The sequence below is a fragment of the Engystomops pustulosus genome, chromosome 4 (genome assembly GCF_040894005.1).
Source record: "Engystomops pustulosus chromosome 4, aEngPut4.maternal, whole genome shotgun sequence".
Lineage (NCBI taxonomy): Eukaryota > Metazoa > Chordata > Amphibia > Anura > Leptodactylidae > Engystomops > Engystomops pustulosus.
The window spans coordinates 124989301-125012557 of NC_092414.1; the positions used below are offsets into that span (position 1 = coordinate 124989301).

Consider the following 23257-nt stretch of genomic DNA (forward strand, 5'->3'; position numbering starts at 1 on the left):
CAGAAACTTCCTACAGGAAGAGGAAGTAGGTGTAGAGAGGGCTGGATTATCATTGGAGCTTGTGCCCACGATTCTTCTCAAAAGGACCCTGGAGGAAAGCTACATTGATTATCTGAATATCCCCTCCTTCATTTAATGATGCCAATAGGATTGAATGCTGTGGAAGAGCAGGGAGCAATAAGTTGCTGATCAAATTACCCTGTTGGCACTTTGTGATAAATAAGTGGGTTTTTGGCTGTAGTTTGGGAACTCGGCCTCTAAAAGGTTCGCCATCACTGATCTCTTCCATATGGGCTGCTTATATACATGAAACATTATAGACATAACCAGCATTTATCAATGGTTGTAAGCCTTGTAATCAATAATAGTCTGTTTATATAAAACGTTGAACCCCTTTAAGAGGCATTGTGCTGTTTTTTGTCAATGGCTTGGAAAATCTTTTTACACAATACTGAGAATTGTCAGGATTTAGTGGAAAATATTCAAAAGCAGATTTGCCATGAATATTATATGTGCCATGTTGCATATATGTGCTAATAAACTTCCTAATAATAATTTTTGCAACTCTCAGAAAAGTTCTGGAGAAGTCCCTATAAGTAGTTACTAATGGAATATGTGTTATGTTTCTTGTTAGTTTTCTATTCTCTGTGTAAATGACAATTATGACATGACACTATCTATGATCTTACTTGTGCTATGTACAAGCAGTCAGGAAGGTGTGGGACTTACAAATTCCAGCTATGTGACTTATAATTACGGTGATTGCAGATACACATGACCCCTTCATATGACAGCTATTGCAAAAAGTTAAGAAGTTCAGAATTCATGACCTCTAGGCAAGCTCTTTGTAATATATGGGAATTTAAAAAAACAACAAATCTCTGGCGACACCTGTATGTAAATCAAATGGAACGCTGTCAAAGATCTCCCATTTACGTACATACCAAATTCCTAAAGTATTTCAGTAAACCACATTTCTTTCCTTTTTATCACCTCCTTAACAACTTGGCCCTTTCTTGTTTTTGTCTTTCTATTTTTCACTTCCTTTGCAGCTCCTCAGACACCAGTGTCCATGTCTGACCACAGTGTCTAAGGGGATAATCACCTGGGATCTGAGCTTTTCTGATACCTGTGTAAGGCTGCATTCACAGGATCGGGAGATTTCTCCAGTCCTGTATTTCCGTGCTGTATGAATCCTTATATATGTGACTTTTTTATCCGTATGGCACTGTATCTGTACCGTATCCGTATAAAATACGGTGGGCAGCCAAACGATGGCTGACTATTGGTTGGCTGACAGAATGCACCTCCCACTGGTTCTGGATACTGCACGTATATACGGCAGCATAACCATATGCAGCCCGTATGCAACCCATATTTTACACATTCTCATTCACTTCTATGGGGTGTACGGATGCAAAAACATGAGAAAATAGGACATACTCTATATTTTTATATGGCTGAAAATCTGTACAATACGGTGCACAATACGGCCATTCAAAGGAAGGCTGTATTGCCCACTGAAAAGAATGGGGATGTATGGCAGCAGTATATACACATTAGTGTGAATGTAGCATTAGTGCCGGGGCTGGGCTGTGATAACCATGCCCAGAGTGGCCACAAACAGGACACTAGTGCAATCATCTAATGTAGTGTCGTAAAAAGATTTAGCAGCAGAAGAAATACCATTAATGACCGCTGTAAAAAATCTATAGGGTGGTTATTAAGGGATCAATGTACACAACAGACACACCATCCTACGTGGTGCAATATTTCAAATTTTTGCAGTTTTGTATCCAAATTTTCAGTCATTGTTCCAATGAAAATATGCGGGTAATCCACAACAGAAAATGTACATGCCACAGTGGAAAAAATAAATCTTTATCAAATCTGCTAGATTTTATTGCTTAAGTATTAGGGCTCATTCACACAAACCTTGTTCTTGGACATGTGTGTTTTTTTTTTAAATGGCTATCCCCATGTCTTTCCTTAAGTTCATGAGTTATTGGCAAGAAAATTCCACATCATGACAGCGCATCTTCAAGCTTCAAAGTAATATTTATTGAATTAAAATGAACTACGTGTTTCAACTCCATACTGAAGTCTTCATCAGGTTTAGTATTCAATAAATGAATAAAAACAGCTTTTATTTATTTATTGATCTATTGTTGTTTTACCGAACCTGATGCAGACTCCAGTACGGAGTTAAAACGCGTAGTTCATTTTAATTCAATAAATATTAAAACTCTTAAGCTTGAAGATGCACAGTCCTGATGTGGAATTTTCTTGCCAATAACTCATGTTTCTGTAATGGTGCGCTCAGTATTTCCTCGGTTTCTGCTGCACTTCGGAAAATCTATTGTGATATGCTTAGACTTAAGACATCTACCTGGTGAGCACAACCCTAGGAATTCTCCCTGGTGTTACACTCCTACATTTGAATCTTGCGCTTTATCTCCTTTTCCCATCACTACCATACCAAATTATTTGGTGTGACACTCCATGTACAGTATTAGTATTTCTTTGGGTTCATACATATGGCTATGATAAGTTAACCGACTACAGTCCTTTTTTACTGTCTTCAGCTCATCATGGACAAATGACACTCAAGCTGAAAACTACACACTGCAAGTCCGTGGTGGCCTGATATTGGAAAATCTTCATCTTGGAAACCTAGGGAACATTTATTAATCTACTCTGAGCCCTGTCAAGGTTGCAGATAGGACTACAGTGGTTGTGTGTGCCTAGAGTTACAAGCAATTCTTATACCCCATTCATAGAAAAGAGGGTAATAATAAATAATATTAAACCTTATTTATATAGGGCCATCATACACATCATGGGATACATATACAAACAAAATAAGACATCACAGAGCAAAAACATGGTCAGGTGAAACAATAGGAATGATCGCCCTGCTCACAAGAGGGATATATGAGGATAATTATTTGGGTCTCATTGCAGGCAGAATATTTTAAAAACTTTAAGGGTACATTGTAATAAACAATTTAATGAAGTGACAGTCAGGTTTGAACTTGTTAGTTGATTTTATTCAGCAGTGAAATTATTCATGTTGTGATCAAGCTGGTACCTCTCTGCATGTGTTAATAATCTTTTTAGACTGAGCTAGGTGTGGCATTGAGAAATCACTGCCTCTAGCCTGTATGTTTTATTTTACCAGGTGTGCACTATTATGGAGGAACATTATGAGTGACCTCAACTAGGATCACATAGCTCAGAAAATAACACAGAAAACATCCCTTTCTCACCAAAGTGGACAGCAGCGAACTGAAAAACAGCATATAAAGCACTTCACATCATTAATAGTATAGATATAGATTCTTCACTAGAAATAAAGGGGCCTCAGGATTGGTTACCACTGGACTGCTGACACATATTAGTTTTTACAAAATAATAACTTACCAAGCTACCTACTGAGCCATATCTGCATCAGAACCACAATGATTTCCAGTGGAAAGAAATATGAATAAAAAGTAAATGAATTGGATAATAACTAAAAATGGGACCCACTTGAATTCAAAAGAAATGGGATAGCAAGATGACATACCCCCCCCCTTCCCTTTAAAAAAAAATATATGTGTATATGTACATATACTCACACACAAGTTACAATGGCACACAGTATATTCACACCATATATTCATACATACATACATACATACAGTACCATATACTTTACAGCCAAGCATCACATACACAGACATACCGCATTTACACATGCATGCACATATAGAACATATACACATCTTATATACACATATGTAGAATATATACGCATCACTTATGCACACCTATACAACAAGTACACACCTACATACATACATACAATACCATATACAGATATACAGCATATACACACCCAATACCCCAGATGCTGCGGCTCTCTGACACTGTGGGCCCACTACTGTAGTTATGCCCCTGCATGGTCATGTGAGTGCACAGAGTAATCAGAGCTGTGGTCCACATTTACTCTTTGTACCAGCTTTCTGTCACAGTTTGCACATTCTTTTATGTGCAAACTGTTTGCACATGTATTTAAGAAGTGCCCGCACCATATATGTGTCACACACAACCCTTTTGTGGCACAGCTGCACTATTCTTCATTTTGGCACTGAAGTGGGCGTCCCATTGGTCAGTCAGACCATGCGCCACATTTAACATGCAAAGTCATAGAGAAGTGTGTCACACTGCCCATGTTAAAGGTGCAAAAAAAAAGTGATGCACTCTGTAGGGGCAGTGCAGAGCACTCCAGATTCATGCGAAGGATGTGCACCATAATTCCTGAATCTATCGCCCTCCGCACAGTACACAGTCACACTGCACATAGTTTGCACTGTTTTTAGTAAATGTGGGCCTGTGTATTATTACGAGCCATGTACCTGTGTGACATCACATGACATGGATAGATTTCTATCTACAGGAAGTAAACAATGATGGTTCTAGTGAATGGCAGCTAGCAGAGGTCTAGAAAACCTTATCACATTTATCTCTTAAAACTGGCCACAATTCTCTTCCATAAATACCTGCTTCCTGCTTCAAAGTGGCTGAGTCTTTCCCACTGGATACCTTTGTTGTAGTTGGAGCTTTTTGTGGCTGTTTTCTCTCTTTGTCTCCACAAACAACTTTATCTAGAATTTTCTTATAGAACAATCTTGTAACTGAAGTAAAAATTTTTTTTAGATATCTGTACCGTCCAGAAAGGTAATAAAAAACCATATCTTCATAAAGACGCTTTGTAAGCCATATTAAAAAGAAAAAAGCTTACATCTTTCACTGCTTTTTTGTGGAGGAGGGGTCTACAGACATATGGAACCACTTATGAACAAGGAATGATTGTTTTATTCAAACAGTTTCTCACATCACACTAATGCGACTTTAACTGTTTCACTGCCAAATGTGGGAATTTGGCGTGGCTGTATCCGATGTGACAGTAAACATGCATTTTATCAATGTCTTGTAGCATTGTACATTCTCCTTCTGCCTGCTCACAGATGAAAGATGATAGTTTCCTCCAAAATGTAGTCTTTAAACAAAAACTAAGCACTTGGGTCTCAAGAGACGTCAGTTTCCTATGCATAACATGCTTGTGGGAACAGGATATGAAGCGTAGTACCAGAAGACCAAAAATGCAAGTAGTCTCAGTGTGATAATCTAGGACATATTTAGTATTAATGTTGTAAAAAAGGTGGAGCTAGAACATTTTTTTTATAAAAATATCTTTTCAGTTACTAGGTACATGAATCTACCCAACTGAAAGTAAGCCGCTCTTCATTCCAAAAGCCATTTTCTTGAATTAGGCTGTAGTGTTATTGATTCCCATCATCTGCTCCTAGTTAGAAAAGTTCAGCTTTCGGCCAGGGCTATGAATGACTATGGTGCAGCATTGTGTCCCAAGAAACTGCTTCCCTTTCATTAAAAAGTCATAAGTGAGAAAAGGCACTTGTTGGAGACAATGGAGGAGATTTACTTAAAGTGGTATTCTCATTTGGGTTTCACATTTAATTTAATTCATTTGCCATATTTATACATTTCCTCAATTACACGTTATTAAAAAAATGAAGACAATTTCCCATAAATGTAGCCTTAGAAAGAAGATAGTTTTCCTTGGAAACAAAAGCCTGTGACAAGCCTCGATATGACGCCTGCACACTGCCTATAGCCTCTGCCCCTTTAGACGTGGTTCTGGGGCGCAATTATACATCAGGTTAGACCAGGCATAGAAGGGCCCCCGCCATTGTAGCACATCACAACTGCCCACACAGGGCAGGCCGCAGATCCGGCGGGTGCAAGGGCATCATCATATGCTGGCGCACTTAGCACCAGCATATGATAAATGTGCCCTTTAGTTTCTTTGTGCAATCAGTAGAGCAGCTGTGGTTGTATCCAAGATCAACAATCTCATTTCTGAGGCGCATCATGGCTACATTTAAGGGAAATTATCTTCACAAAGGTACAAAGGTTTTAATAACATCCGATTGAAAAAATGTATTTATACAGAAGGTAATTTAACTTAAATGTCATTGCCCAGATGTGAAGACCCCGGAAAAATGGGGCACATTCATTTAGGCAAACATGTGGTAGGGACTCCAGCGGAGATCAAAAATGTATGAAAAATCAAAAAATGAAAAAAATAAATTAAAAATTAACTTTTAATCTAGCAATTAAAAGACCATATGGCTCTCTTCTGCCTCCATGTGCACATGGCTTTTTAATTGCTCGATTAAAAGTTAGTTTTTAATGTATTTTTTCATTTTTTGATTTTTCATACATTTTTGATCTCCGCTGGAGTCCCTACCACATGTTTGCCTCATTGTCTCGGAGCAGCCCGACCTCTTCACTCCGTGCGCTTGATCTTTTCGGCAGTCAAATTGTTTGGTGAGCTGAAAAAACTTTTTTTTATTTGTTTTGTTGTTATGCACATTCATTAAGCACAAGAACTCTGGCATAAGTTGTATCTTTATTTTTGGCATACATCAATCTAAACAATTTCATTTTAGATGTCTTTCACAAAGTACTGCTACCTACTACAAAAAACTGGAATATGTGCCATGGTCCAAATGTATCATGTGCTTTAGGCTGCATGCTGGAGGGATATACAGGACCTAAATCCTCCTATCACTTTACTGAAATCAGCAATGTCAGCGCAGTCCAGTGATACGTGGCTCAGTCTGGGAAATCCTGAGGTGGTGTAATAATAATAGTCAATCTCAAAGGGGGATATACAATATACAAACTAAATAAGACATTTTACAGTAATAGGAATTAGGTGAAACAATAGAAATGAGGTTTGTGCTGTTTCTCAGCACTCAGTCTCAATCTCAGTCTCTTACAAACTAATGCAATCAGTGTATCCACAATACAGTTTTATTTGCTGTTTGCAGTTTCCAATGTATCATTTTATACCTTTTTAACAGAATAATGTACCATTCAAGAAACAACATGCTTTTGCAGCTTTGTTTGCAAGCAGGTAATTTCATAGACATATAATGAGGTATCAATGTATTCTTAATTTAGTTTATATAGCAACCCTACTTTCTGTATCAATGTGCCCACATTAGTCTCTGGACTTGCCCACTTGTCACTATTTCCAAATCTCTCACACATACACTTCAGTGACAATTATCTAAAAAGCTTTTTTATCCTATTAATGTACATTAGGAACATGTTGAGGTCAAGATATTTATCTTACATACATGTAGCCTATGCAAACTGTATGGTTTTCATGCTTGCAGCTGTAAAAACCCTTCATTTCCACTAAGTTGTAATCTCATGACATTTTAACATATGCACAGAATATAGCAAAAATAAACTGGTAGGTGGGAGTCTTACATTTGGAATCCCTTCTTTTTGATAGACTGAATAGTGGTCACACAATTTTTCTACAATCCTTACAACACTCCCATGGTTGTGATCACCTCACATGGTAAAATGGTACAGGAAATGCATCTTTCTTCCTATTGGTTGGATTGACCCATCAGAAGGCCCCCACCTATCAGAAAATAAAATCATATGGATGTCAATGTCTGATGGATGTTTGTACCAAAGGGTAGGTGAAAAAATACTTTATGTTTGTCCTTTAAACAGATCTTTAAAAGGGTATTCTAATCACAAAAATAGCGGTTCCCTGCCCCCACGTCTCGCATCCGAAAAGTGATCGGGTATAAAGTAAGTAGTACTCCCTATTCACTTTAGTTCTAAAAACAACCAAGTAAGGGTGTTTAGCTATAAAAAAAAGATTTGCTTCTGTTTGGCATCTATTTCTTGGATCCCCAAAAACTGTAGTCTATGAGTGATCTGTGAAAAGCAGTTCAGACTAGGGCATACTGTACTATTTAAAGGGGTTGGCCACTTTAGCTCATGTTTTTTATAATGCGTGTGTAAGAGTGGGGGGAAGTATTTTATTACATAGTTTATGAGTACACTTCTGTTAAAAGTTCTGTGATGCTTTCTTGATATGTAAAGTAAAGCCTCCTGTCTTTTACCTCATCAGCCAGAGATTCCTGCTGGTAAAATGGCCGCAGATGGAGGGTCATGTTATCTCTATCTGTCCACAAACAATCACCACACCTTATCTTATATTCATGAGTGCTATCATAAGGTCCTGGCAGGGTGATTGTTCATGGACAGTCAGAGATCACATGACCCTCTATCTGTGGCCATTTTAAGGACAGGAATCTCTGGCTGATGAGGTAAAAGACAGAAGGCTTCACTTTACATATCAAGAAATCAGCGCAGAACTTTAAATAGATGTATATTGGTAAATTACCTAATACCCTACAGTTACAAAGACCAGGTAAAATGGCCAACCCCTTTAATGGATCAGTTGGATTGCCTGTTAAAACAAGGTCCATGAACACTGATCCATTAAAACGTTTAGCATCTAGTGCAGTCATGTGCAGAGGGCACACAGTCGGTCATCAATGTCATGTACATCTGCCCTTAATAGGAAGAATAGGTGTATATGGATTACTGCAATATGTGTAAACACTATATGTAAATAAAATACCAATAATACATAAAGGATATCTAAACAATCAATATAAATATATTAATTACATATTAACATTTATGGGGGGAAAAACTGTAGCATTCCCATTCTGTTTGGAAAATGCATTCTTCCTATATAAATAGACAAAAGGTTTTTTTCTTTCACATCCCAAAGCAAGGAAAATCTGTATGTGGGATTTAACATTAATCAGAGCACCAGATGGTGATAGGAAAGATATTCTTTTCAGATGGTCACGTGATTTACTGTATACAGAAAACCAATGGAGTGTGGGGCATATGATCACATGACAGATGTATAATAAGTCTGTTAGAGCTGTGATTAGACAAGTGACCTGGATACCATCTGTGGCTGTAAGAAGTGACTCTGACGTTTTTGGATCACGCTCCCTGGAAGCATTACTCCATCCTGAGCGGTCCTCCAGTGCAAACTATGCAGGGGGAACTGGAGGAAGTCAGAGATTTGCTACTTAAAACATGCTTTTAGGCACTGTGTTTTTATTCCCCCTCCCACCCTCCAGACAAGCCACATCTTGATTCAGAAAAGGTCTCCAAAGTAAAACCAGCTCAGTCATTTGATATATGAGAAATCTGGAGGAGTCTACAAGCTATTGCACAGGAAGGGCTTCTCCAGCCTTTGTGCACAGCCCCTGTGAACAACCCAACTCAGGCTCCCATACAGGGATGGTGCTACAGACAGCTGTGACTCCGGGCAGGGCCCGCAGACTTTTGTTCAAAATACCATATGGATCACTGAGAAGGAGAAGCGGAGAAAGGGTGAGTAAACTTGTATAATCGCATGTAGAAGGGATTTGTGAAGTGGCGTTAACCCTTTAGCTGAGCTGAAGATCCTTTACTTTAATATAAAAAAGTAATTGTAACTAATTTGAATATTCAGTGAGAAATACAAAAGTTACTTGAAAATGTAGAAATGACATATATTTTAGAATATTTTCTACTTGCAAACATTGTTTCGGTTGTGCACATAATGAGGGTTGTGCTGTACAACTGATGAACTTAAAGTGAGTTCTTTCATTCTGTAGCAATGGGTTTGCTAGACGTATTCCTCATGGTACATCTGAGCTTTTTGTTAGGATATGGAAAATTATACTTTGTACTTCACTATGATGGTTACATAGCTTTTGATGATGAGGAGAATGATGACAGTCATAAAAGTGGAAAAAGGTGCAAAAATGTCCAGATGCACTAAACTTTACCATGAATATTCTCAGACAGAGAAATGTATTATGAACATGGTTACATTGTAATTTGCATGTAGCAGCGCTCAATATGAAATAGAACTGCATTGTCACTGGGTGATATATTTTGTATACAGTTAACCATAGAAAACACATTGTGAAATAGATGAACAAATGATTTGCAAGGTTTTTAAATAATTTGTGCATAAAGCGTGTTTATGCTACACATAAGTGGTACTAAGATGTAAAAACATGCAATAGAACAATGAGATGCAATGAAACAAAAACATGAAGAGATTTCCCTTTTTGCAAGCAATATTTGTTTGTGTGTGCTTTTTCATTTTCGGAAGAACAGCATTGCTGGCAGCAATATTTGATAAATAAACTCTCAGCCTTTCATCCACTTTCTTTTGATATCAGATTCTCATTGTGTACAGCAGACCTAGGTTGGGGTTTAATGTTACTAATGCTGGAATTCTCATATTGTATTACATAAAAGAGATGTACAGATTGCCAGAAGATACATGCAGCGTTCAATGTCTTTCCTTATTCTCTTGCCATATTACAAAGAAACTGCAGGTAGAACTTGTAACTGTTTGATGTGGTCATGTTATGTGACACCTGTAAGATACAAGAAGAAAATATATGATATATATATACATGGATACATATGCATGGATTTTTTTGATAATATCTAAGGTATATATATATATATATATATATATATATATATATAATCAAAAAATAATTTACCTTTTTATATTTGATAATTTATGGGATATAATATTCCTTTACATCAAAGACCAATAAATGCTCAAGCCAGTGCTGCTTTTTCCTATTGATTTTGTTTAAGTAGCGGGATCAGGATCCATACAAATCACACAACAGATCTAGGCACTGTGACTGTGGTAATTTTATTATATTTGTCATCCATGGTCTCCTGACTTCTAAAACCAACTTTTAAAATGATGCAAATGAGTATTAGGGGCTCTGGTGGGTGTTTCCAGAGCCCCCCCCCCCCCAGTGCTCATCTTCACAGGCTGTTACAATAAGCCGAGCAGGTCTCTCCCTCTGCACTTCTTGTCACTGCTAGACTGCACAGGTAGAAGGAGGAGGAAGAGTGCAGGGGTTGGGTGAGACATGTTCTGCTCAATGTAACAGCCTGTGAATCTGCAGCACTGAACACTTCCAGAGCCCTTCAGGCTCATTAGCATAATTTTAGAGTGCCCCTGGTTTATGTGTGCATTCACAGTCCGCAAACATGGTGCCCGATGTCCCTTGTTTGTGACCCACACACTCATCAGAGTGTGAGGTCTGTTCAGATGTGGGTTAGCCTGTTAGATACTTTTCTGAACAAAATCTGTAACTAGGCCCAGTTCAAACACAGTGGGAAGAATAGTCAAATATTGATAAGAATCCCCATATCGTGTAGTATCCACATAGAGGAAGGCCATCTAATAAATGGGGAATTCCAGATGGGAAAAATTACCCCTAGCAAAAAGGCATGGCATAATGTTTGTAAATTCACTGTGACCTTTCATGCGGACTTTGTTGTGGACTCTACAGAAGATTTCTCTTCTTCAATTGAGGAGACAAGAAATCATCTGTCCCTCATGATCCAATTGTAAAGTCATCTACTAGTCACCTAAAAGTTCAAGTAAGTTATGTTATGGAAACTGTAGACAATTCTAGTACAATGAAGACTCAATTATTTTCACCCTACCATTCCACTATTTTAAAATTTTGTTGGTACAGGAGCTTTTGACTTTTAAATAGTGGACAATAAAAGTGACATTTTAGTGAATTTAAAGGGGTAGTATGGCTGATAATAATTATCTACCCCATCACAATTGGTTCCTTATTTATGTATTCCACCCTAGCACCCTTCAGCACAAAAATTGTCCTGGGCAAGGTTGTCCGGTCAGATCTATCAACAATTCCTCTCTTAAAGGGGTTGTCCGAGTTCTTAAAAAAAAAACTCAGGAAGGCCGGGAGGGCGCTGCTTAAAAAAATAAAGTCCTACTTACCTTCCGGCCCGCATTCACAATGCTGTGAATAGTGACGGTTAGGCGTGCCCGGCCACGGCCGGCCGGAAGCTGAATCCAGCGCTGCTCCGGCGGCCATGTTTGTTTACATGGCGCCCGGACCAGAGCGATAGCAGCGCTGGATACCGGAGGGCACCGGAAGGTAAGTAGGACTTTATTTTTTTTAAGCTGTGCCTTCCCGGCCTCCCTGAGTTTTTTTTTAAGAACTCGGACAACCCTGTTAAGGACAGTAGACTTACACTGCAGGAATGACAGGATTGTAGAGCAGGTGACAGACGCTCAAACAACAGAAGAAAACAATTATCTGGTCTGTTTGTTTATCAGTTGGTCAAATAATGGCATTTAACTCAAGTTGAAGATTTCCACCCCCCCCCTTTTGTTTCCTTTTCTGAAGGCATTAGAACAATAGCAAATAAGAAAGTGGTACCCACACTTGATGCTGTGCCATCAAGGAAACAAGGAGTGTGCAGGGCGCTGTATAAGTATCTCAGATTTCCGTCTCATGTGTTTGCATAAACACATTTTGGAGAAATTATTTTTTACATTTATAGTATGAGCAAGGGTGTCAGTTATTGCGTAGTAGGGCAGAACTGGGAGGCTCAGAAAGAAGAAGATTGGGGCACCTACAGGAGAGCCAACACTTCTGGCACACTAAGTAACTCACTTGCATTTTAAACAGAATTCCCTCTACAATGCCGGATGGCTGGAAATCTTGTAAGTAATTTGGGAGCTGGTAGAATTTCTTTAATGTCCATACATTACAGAAAACAAAGGGATTCAGAAAATATCACAATGATTATGTTATGTAGCTAACCATTAGGTTTTTCACAAGGCTACCACAATACCATATTTACCCATAATGCTCCTTTAAATATTCACAACATCTTGATGGAGCTAGTGGAATATTTGCAGTTGATTTTCTATGTCCATACCTTGTATGACTCCAATGTCATAGAACAGATTTTGATACAAGCTTTATATTAATCCTTCTCCGGGAGCTGAAAAATAGGTCACAAACTGTTGAAATTGCTGTAGACTGAACAGACAATGACCTAGCTGAGACACGTGACTGGCTGTTTTATTACACATAGACCAGAGCTAGGAGGAGAAGCATTCTACATGCAGCTGATGAAAGGCAGCCATCGTCATGTACTATTCATGCACCACCGTTGCTTTTCATATTTCTCCTTCTAAAGGCATCATCCTTTCCCATCACTATCCATTGATGATATGGTAGAAAGCCGCAGAACCCCAGCATCAATTTAGATATCTGAAATTACCTCACGAAGGCTCCCAGCTGGACACAATGTATTCCCAGGCATTACCTGAAACATATAATATGGTGCTGAGAGAAATACATTAAAAGCTGAACGAATCAATCTTCCCAGACATATGTGTAGGTTCCTTCGCCATTATACTCTTGCGGCTCTCTATATTCTGTCTGTTCTGTAGCAGAGATACAATTTCCATGGTCTCACAGTACATCACATATTATTACTGGCTGTATCTGCCTTTTTATCAGGAGATCTAGCTCAAAACAAGTCTTTCACAGCTCACATAATGTATAACAAATTTCTGTACGTGCCCTGCATCACAATTCTGAGACATCTATTTTCATATACCTTTATGTACAAGTTCCAGTATTTGGTTACCTAATATATTGCTATAAAATCAACCACTCAAACCAGGCTGCATAGCCAGACATCTACCTGAGGTGGGAAAAGGTTATGTCTCTTCACTGTAAAAAGCTTTACTTGTCTTAAAGAAATCTAATATGTCCACCAGCATGTTAATCCTATGGCTGCCGCAAAAAATATTGAGAAAAATAAAGATTGATTCCTTTAAACTGCTCCTTCCCATTTTTCAGATCTATATCCCACTTGGCTAAGTTGGATATATATTTGTTAAGGAGAAATGGCCTAAATAGCTGTTGGCCAGAGGCAGGTCTTTCCACCAGCTAGCTGAAGTTATAGCCAGCTTAAGCAGTGGTGGATTATCTCTCAAACAGATCAGAAAACCTCATTATTAAACTGTTGTCATGAGAAAATTGTGATATCCAAATACACAGTAGTTCACTCCTGCAAAATTGGTGGGTTCAACCAGCTCATCTGTGACCTAATATGGCTTCTGCAGGTTCATTTTAATGCAGCCCAGCTCTATTAACGATTACAGTGTCTGCACTGAAGTCCAGCTGGCAGACAAGAAGTCCTTGCATCAAATTTTTTGGTATAATACAAGTACTCCCCTTCAGTACATATGCAGATTGCCATGGGCAACTAGAAACATTCTGACTTTCAGACAGCTTGATAAATCTGCCCCATAGAGTTCAGTCTGTGGGATCGGCCAACAGACAGACCTGTTTCCACGAGCTGTACATGATCGATAGCCTCACAGTCATAGTACATTAAAAATGTATGTTGTCCAAATTTACCCTAAAGATTACATGTAAAATAGGATTAAATGTTAAATAATCTGTAACTCTAAAGAGCCTACACTGGGGATCAAAATTAGAGAACAATGTATGGTCACTTGATTTTGTTTCAGAAATAATGTAAACTGTATTGATCAGCATTTGATGGATTTCTATAAGGGGTACATCATGCCACTAGAACAGTGTTTTATAAAATTACCGCAGTATATCAACATAAAACCTGTATTTCGCAAAACCTGTGATGATCATAATTTGTAAACACTAATGACTGCAGCACCGAGAAATATTATAATTGCATTCTCTGAAGGTTACAACAGTCACCAACAGTAGAAGGTCTACAGGACTATTCTTTGCATGACTTGAGTACATCTGCTTTCACAGGACATCACTAGTCTCTCACACTGCTCTGGTGGCATGTTGGTACTCTCTTCTTCCAGTCTCTTCCACAGTTCTGTGACTGTGGGTTGTGTGTTTCTTGACCATAACTTTGTCACGAAGGATTTTACCAAGGTTTTCTATTGGGTTTACATTAGGATTCTGGTCTGGCCATTTCATTATATCAATGTTTTTTTGTTTTAAGAAACTGCTTTACCCGTGTGACAAGGGGCATTGTCCTGCATGAAATTTGCTGGCTGATGAACGCATGGAATGAATCATGTGTTATTGAAGAAGGTTCTGATAAACACTTGCATTCACTACACCATTTAGCAGTATGAGAGGTCCAACCCCTGCTGCAGAAAACATTCCCCAGTCCATGACACATCCTCTACCACCTTTCACTGACTTCTATACACTCTTTTGGTTTAGTCTTTCCCCAATTTAATGACAAAACAATGTTTTCTTTCATCACTAAAATGAACTTTGTGCACACAACATGCTCAGCAGCAAAGTTGAGTCTATCCTATTGATACTTTCTGCAAATGAGAGGTTGGATCACCACAGAGTGGGTTTTCAGTCCAAATGCTCTTAAACGTTGAGGTACCATATGACGAGACAGATCCTTACCATGTTCAATGTTGAACTGGTGAGCAATTCCAGTTGCAGTGTTGAAACGATTAGCCATTGAGTATCTCTGCTTTATTCCTGTCTTCTCTTGCATTTGCCTTTCGATGCTTCACAGAGTTTTTGTTGTTGTAGAGACAAACTTGAAATGACCAACTACTTGTGGCTGATAGAGTCATCCCCTTAGACTTCATCTAGACAAACTGCTTCCAGAGGGTTTCAGATAACTTGTAGGTATCTGAAAATGTTTTCTAATTTTAATCAGTGTTCTTTTACAATTATCTCTTTTACATTTTTTTTTATATAAAATTGTGTTGTTCTCTAATTTTGATCTCCAGTGTATGGAGGCCTTAAGTGTGGGTTGTTAAATATAATAAAACTCTCCCAGAATGACCTGTCAGACTATGCTTGGAGTTAGATGATAAGTCTGAGAACTCAACTGTAGAATGTAGACAGTAATAAATAAATACTTCAATAGATGGAAGTAAAATGCCTGTACAAGACAGTAGCTGGGGTGTATCCAGGTGGAACAGGTGCAGGTAAATAGTGAGCATCAATGCTGGCTCTTTGTGCAGATTATTCAAGTACAATAATTTATTGTGTTCTATTATGTACCCACTTGTTCCTGCGTCCTTTGTATGTTTTAATCCCAACTTTAGAAGGAATAAATAATAACAGTTTCGTGGAAACACTCTGCAGCTGCAGGCCATGACATCTCTTTGCCAAACCGGTAATAAAAAAAGAAATCATTATTCCATAGACCCATTCATTGAGATTGGTTCATGAATCAGAGGGAGCTAATGCATTTTAAGATCATCCCCTTCCTTTTATATGGAAGATCACTGTATTATATTCACTCAGTGTAATGTTATCTAGACTGCTTCAAACTGAATGAAAAGTCACAATTCTTATAAAATATTTCCCTTGCAGCAGTTTGTTTAAGAGGTTTGAGTACACGGGCCCATTACATAGCACAATGGTCTTCATCCATTTGTGTCATATTTGGTCTCTGACTCTTGGATTGGAGAATATCTTCTAATAAAAGAATAATATAATTATTGTTGGACATCCTCCTGGTCACCGTTTACAGCATAGCCATCAGGTCCTCCCTTTTGGCATTTGTTGTCATTTGCACCATTAAACTGTGACCAAAGGGGCATGGCCTTGTCAAAGGGGGCATGGTTTAGCTGTGAAAAGGGTGTGACTTAGGTTCTCCCAAATATTATGCGTATGCACCAACATTTTGGAGCATTTTTCAGACCAAAGCGAACAAATAGGAGTTGTAAAGCTAGACCAGACAGTCTTGGGGCTCTGGCACAAGAAAATGTGCATCCCGTGTAAATGTGCCGATCTATTACAATTCCGGTGCAGCTGTTTGGCCAGCAACACTCTTGCATTATATTTCTAAATAATGCAGGGACTCCTGCACACTGTACTGTGTACAGTCCATGGGATTGTGCCATCATACGGCACATTTACACTGGCTCGTGTGCAGGAGCCCTTAAACTGTGCCAGATTTATCATTCAGCATTAGATACTGGTGTTTAAGTATAAGAAACTTAAGAAGTTTAAGATGACCTCTCTTGCTAATAAATCTGCCAACCAAGTTTGTCAACAAACATACTTAGTTTACATACAGTTGAACAATTACATTTTCTACCGGATACCAGAAAATTCACTTTACAGACACGAACCCAATGCAAGACTGCAGAATTATGAATGCAGCTCCAGGTTATATGGTAATTATATGATAAAATGTAAAGGGCATCCATCGCCATCATTTTTATCTGAATTACCTGCTATGTAATGTAGGGATATGCCCTCAGTTTTTATTGTCCAGCTACTCCTTCCCTGCCAAAATATACTTTAGAAACATGTGAATTAGGCTAAAGTGCTTACGCAGAGCACTTCAGGCTCTGGATCCACATCTTGTTGCACACAGGAGTGATGTTGGGGTAGGGAAATCATGGTGACGGATTACTTATACGTAATGTAATGTAGTTACAAGTTACTAAATATTTTATGTAGACAAGTGAACTGAAAATTGTTTTGCAGTGTGACCATTAAATGTAATGCTTAGATCTGTTTTTCACTTTAATATATAATACAATATGGCGTAGTCATGGATGTAACAGTTCATCTTGATAACATCTATAGGTAACAGAGGCTCATTTAGTCATCTTTATAATTAGTACATACCGTTTTACACTCATTAAATGTATCTTTGATCTTGAATAGATCGGGAGCTCAAGTGTTCTGGTGAAAGGCCTATTCTCATAATTGCAGATCCATAGTGTTCTTCATTTTTTAGGCTTTATCACTACATATTGTGTAAATTGTCAAAGTAGTTTGTATGTAAGTCTGTACTTATTGTTACTTTTATGTATTTCAATTATCTACTATCTGTAGTATGGGGTGAATGCTGAATTACAAGATAGTTACTTCTCTGTAATGAAACAACTATTAATCGATTACAGCAGAGTATGACCAGGAATTTATTGCCAAAATACAAATGTAGCAAGTCCACCATGTGTATAAATGAAGATTCACTAATAGATTCTTAATGGGCTCACTGCTTTGCATTGTGTAGTACCGGTCAGCTGGATGTGGGTTGATTGACTGTGTTGAGGACTGCTGTGGTTTACCCCAGATTATATCTTGTGCCAGCGATCTCTTCCAGAGCCTGTATGTGACTAAATTTAGATCTTGGATTTAGCCTGTAATCCTGGCTTTCTCACTCCATCTCAGTGTGACGTTGTGTAAGTCTCTGAATCTCCAGGGTTACTTCAGTATTATTGGATAAGAGTATTACTCTCCTTTTCACTGTTCCATGTACTGCAGCTGCCACATAAAAAGATTCTATCATTTGTTTTTCATACAGAGGCATCAGCTAACTAGTAATTTGTAGGAGAGAATAGCAAGAAAAAAACACACTATTTTAAGAACTTTATGCCTTGGTTTGGAAATGCAGATGCTATCGACATAATGAGTATACACTTTACATTCACAGAAGCTTCAATTCTAAAAAAAATACAATTACAGTAATTGAATTTAGAGCAATTTTTGTAGTTCACTAGGAAATGGGTGCAAGTGTTACAGCAATTATAGTAGAAACAACATTAATAATAATAATTGTTTTATTTATAAAGTGCACTCAGATTACGCAGCGTTGTAGAGTTTGCCAAATTCCCTGTCCCCAATGGGGCTCACAATCTGATCAACCTACCAGTATGTTTTGGAGTGTGGGAGGAAACTGGAGAACCCAGAGGAAACCCACGCAAACACTGAGAGAACATACAGATGTTGCAGATGTTGGCCCTGGGACTTGAACCCAGGTTCCAAACTTTCAGGCCACCTTTCTGGAAAACTGGAGAAGTAAAGGAGAACTGTCAGGAACTGTGTTAACCTACTTTTAAGGAGGCCACATTTATCAAAACAAGTGAAGGCTGTTGTAGGTGCAGTTTGCCTGTGGAGAGTGCAGAATGCACCAGATTGATCACAACTGGTGCATGGTCTTCATGAATCTGGTGCTCCCAGCACTGCTCTGGAAATGTGCACCATTTTTTTGATGTTCTTTGTTCATGCTGCAGAATTTTGGCTCCAACAAAATTGTGATGCACATCAGTAATAAATGTAGCGCAAGCTCCGACTAAGCACTAACATGCCCCCTGTGGTGCACATTTTTTCTGCATTGTCGGACACAGTGAAGCCGCAACACAAAACTGGCACAGACACTTTAAAAATACATGTGCAAGCAGTTTGCATGTTCTTTCTAGTACAAAGTCAGACATAAAACTGGTGCAAACACTTTAGTAAATGTGGAAAAAAATTTATAATCACCTTTAATACCACTAATAACTTGACTTTACACTTATTTAGAAAATTTTTTATTTTTTTTTTCAAATTCTTTTATTGAAAGCCAGAAAATGTACATACATGAGATCAAAGCATAGTTACCAAACAATTGCAGGGCATTTGCTGTATGCTAAAGTGGCTTGTATCTGTATAAGCAAAAGATGCAACATCTGTAGAGAGAGTACATTTTAGCAGGTGTCGTCAAAACAATAACTCCATTCATATAACAATACAAACATGAGTGGAACAGAATCAAACTCTAATTCAGGTACGGGGAGGGTAGAAAATTTTTGAATAAAAACAGATAAATGTAACTGATCACCCATTAACAAAAATCAGATCTGTAAGCAGTTTTCTTGCAAATTGCTTTGATGCTCAGAGCATTAAGTAATGCAAGAGCAGCCATGCAGTTAATTGAATTTACTGTAAGCAGTACTGCAACTATACGGTTGTGTAATAAATTGCTTTACCGTTTTATGTATCCGTCACTGAGATACTGACTTTACATGGACTTTTTGATTGAAATGGCAAAGCTAGCTTCATTTGTCCTATCCCTCCTGGGGTTGGGTAGAATAAAATACAGTAATCCTACAGTACATTTACTAAACAATATAATCTGATTGAATATATGGTATTCAGCAGAGCGGGAAATGACAACTTGTGTAAAAAATGCCAGGCGAGACCTGGCGTAGAATTCATCTGGGCACACAAGGCCAGAGCCTCTCAATATATCGTAAACATGGTGCCCCAAGGGAGTATCATGACTGGCACATGACTAGACCTCATAAATTCCTCCAATGTGTAAGTCTTATATCTGTAAAAGTTTGGTTAAAGGTAGGTGAAATTAGGTCAACTAGAAATAGAGGTTCTGCATACATAAATTAACAACAGAATGGGAGAGTCTATACTTTATACTGTTTATGCCACAATGATGTATAAAAATTTCTCAATTTACAGGTCAACTGATAAGCCTATGAAACTGTACAGACACGTGTAGCCTAGATCAATAGTTATCAACAGTTATTGTAATATAGATATTTAAGCAAAAAACCCATGGACATTACACAGAGTAAGTTTTCTAATGAGACGCAAGAATGGGAAAGTAAAGCGCACAGCATAAGAAATCTTTCTTTCACTCTAAGCATTTACATTAAACAGACACAGCTGTATGGTTTACATTTAGGATTTGCTTTCACACACTAAGGGCAGGGAATATAAATAATCTTATTTTATATAGCACCATAATATACCTAGAGGCTTAAGAGAATATGGGGTACATATGCAAAGAAAATTTGACATTACAGAGCAAAATATGGTAAGATGAAACAATAGGATTGAGGGACCTTGCTCACAAAACAAAAGTTTTATATCTATGAGGAAGAAGTGTGGTCACAGGAGGCCCAGCCATTCATTATAAGATATTAATGAGACTTAAAGAAAGTGACATGAGGTTAGGGAATGTTATAGGCCTGCACCGGAACGTCCCTTTCAGTGCAGAATTTTGTGTCACATCGGATATAGTGCACATATCTGTTGCGGACACTTTATAAATACATGTGTACAAGCAGTTTGCAGTAAAAAAGAATGTGCGGTCAGACAAAAAACTGGTGCAGGGGGTTTAATAAATGTGGGCCATTTTCAGATGAATCAGTGAAAGAGGTTTCCAATACAAGTGAACACAACCTAAAAGTATATGTAGACCCAGGAGAACCTATATTTATAGATATCAATATTTCTGTTTTCCAAATTCCAATAAAAAGGACCGAGCCCAAGAGTACACCTCATCCTCTTCTGCACGTGAAATGATTCCTATCTGTAGTCCACATTCCAGCTTGTCATGAGATTCTAGTTTTTGTGTCATGTCCTCCAGCTGCAGGTCTCATTGCTGGATCAGGACTGGGAGGTTTTACTGGCATCATGTAAAGCTTCTCTGCAGCTGTAGTTCATTTAATAAGAACCAGGAAACAAGCCTAAAAACTGTTCTGATGGAAAACTGTTCTGTGTTGCATTTTATGTCAGGGAGAAGAATACAGACAGATAGACGTTTTTGTGCATAATGGTCACTGATTGGTGCAATTTCTATAGAACGGGCATTTAAACTATCCTGTAACACATGACTCATCAGGTCTAAAGGGCGTCTTTATCTATGGTCTGCACCACTCCCAATAATCCAACAACTCTTCTCCCAACTTTATTGTTTTCCCTCATCCCTTGAATTTTTTACAAAGGGAGATTAACCAATAATTTAAAACTTGTTACAGTTTCTAATAACAAAATGGATGAAGCATCTTTGTTCTGAAAGTTAAGATTATATTATTTTATTCTATTCCCTTATCGACAGATCTAAAGTATTTTCAAAAATATTACAATATATGAAGTCTAAATCTAGATTTTCATTAAGCCATAGACGGGATTTATCAAGTGCAGTTGCATTGTGCACCAATGTTTAATGGTAAACCTAGACTTTAGGTCGCTTTGGATATATTTAGAGGCTCCAACATTGTAACCTACGCCTGTTCATCGTGGAGGCTATAGATGGGCTTTCCCATCCGGTGCTGGCCCACTCTGCGCCCGTCACAGCACACTACAATCCCCTCCATGCCAACTTGGCTTGGTGGTGACGTAATGGAGAAAATAGTTGCAATATCTGGCTGTGCATGAGGAATTGCGAAAATATCAAGGCTTGCACTGATGTACCTCTTCCATAGTCTCTGTTAGTAGACTACATGGCAGATTCTGCATGAATAAATAAACATACAGGATATTTTTCGGGTAAAATTACATCATGTTAACCTGACAGAGCCCTTTATAATAAATGGGGTTCACTAGGCCCTGTAGGTGTCAGTCATGTAAATAATCTAGCAAAGCCATTATTTTTACCCCATTTTAAGAAACACATAAAAATGAACCCAGCTTCTCAGAACAATAGAATTACCCATAGTAGTATATAGTGCAAATTTTTCTTTCCCACATGACTTTTTGCCAACAAATCAACACAGCTGATACTTTTCATACTTGTAACATGTTCTTTTTCTGTCTTCGCCAGCAGATTATATGCATTAGGTGTCCTGTAGACAGATGTGTTACATTATGTTATCAAATGAGGTATTAATGAATGTATACTCTACATCTTAGTTTTCTTTTCTGCAGAGTCTACTTGTACAAAACAAGCCAAAGAATTTAAATCTGAATTTAGAAATTGTAATTTAGTAATTGCAAAATTTCCCTAATGTCTGTATATCAATATCACATTTGACATCATCCATATTTCATCAAACTTTTAAAAGGTTATAAGATCCATTGTTATATATCCTCAATGGGAGGATCTGCTATTCTGGCAGACATAAACCTTTTCTATTACATTACCATTCATAATCTAATATTACATTTTTACATGGATGTCACCCACGTTTTAAGCAGGCTAGAAGTGAATTTTGCAGTGATTAGCTAGGATTTTAAGACTTGACATCCACAGTAACACTTGATTAAGCACAATGAAGGGGGTTTTATAAAGTCTTATGTTAAGGCTTGTACAGTGGGGAGTGGGTTGTAATAAGCTATAAAAGAGTTGCAATTCCTTGCGCAAGGCCAGGAATTCCCTTGCATCACCTCCATGCCAATTGGGCAGGGTGGGGCATGGATTGGGTTGTGCTATGCCATGTAGTTCCTAAAAGAGGTTATAGCTCCGGGAGATTGATTGAGAATTGATCCAACCACATGGTTTTGCGCCCACATATACTGAGAGGTAAGCAACTTTTAATATATTGGGCCCGACCGGCAAGGCGGGCGAGCATCTAGAAATGGCGCATTGTTGATAAATTCATCCATACGCACTAAAAAATGATAGATGTAATCTGATTGGGGATGATCAGCATCGCTACCATTTTTATTTCCAGTTTGTTTAAAAATATCCTTATAAAATACTCACTTCCATTGTGAGTTCTTATGCCTTATACTAAATACCTTATTCTTAATTATTATATTTCTGAAATTACTACAGGTGAATATATAAATTCCAATATGAATTTGTATGGAATCAACAACATATCTGAAGGTCATACCAATGGAGGAAGTGACATTTAGTACAGTGTGTTCCCTCCATCTTTTACCACCTCATCTATGAACAATGGCTGTGTTTGGGTTATGTCTGCTCTGCTGCTAACAACCACTGAACAAACAATGCTTACCTGATAAAGATA

At 38.1% G+C, this 23257-nt stretch overlaps 1 protein-coding gene across 4 annotated transcripts in view; it reads left to right on the forward strand.

Moving 5' to 3' along the window:
* Positions 1-23257, forward strand: part of FRMD4A (FERM domain containing 4A) — a 308777-nt gene that overhangs the window by 114555 nt on the left and 170965 nt on the right. Inside the window, exon 1 of one of the 4 annotated variants that reach the window (XM_072147316.1) lies at positions 8872-9303. The exons of 2 other annotated variants lie outside the window; for them this stretch is intronic. In XM_072147316.1, the coding sequence (XP_072003417.1) occupies positions 9109-9303 (195 nt within the window). In that variant the 5' untranslated portion in view covers positions 8872-9108. Of the gene's footprint in view, positions 1-8871; positions 9304-23257 lie in introns of those variants that run through there. One more of the 4 variants, XM_072147315.1, reaches the window with a different exon arrangement.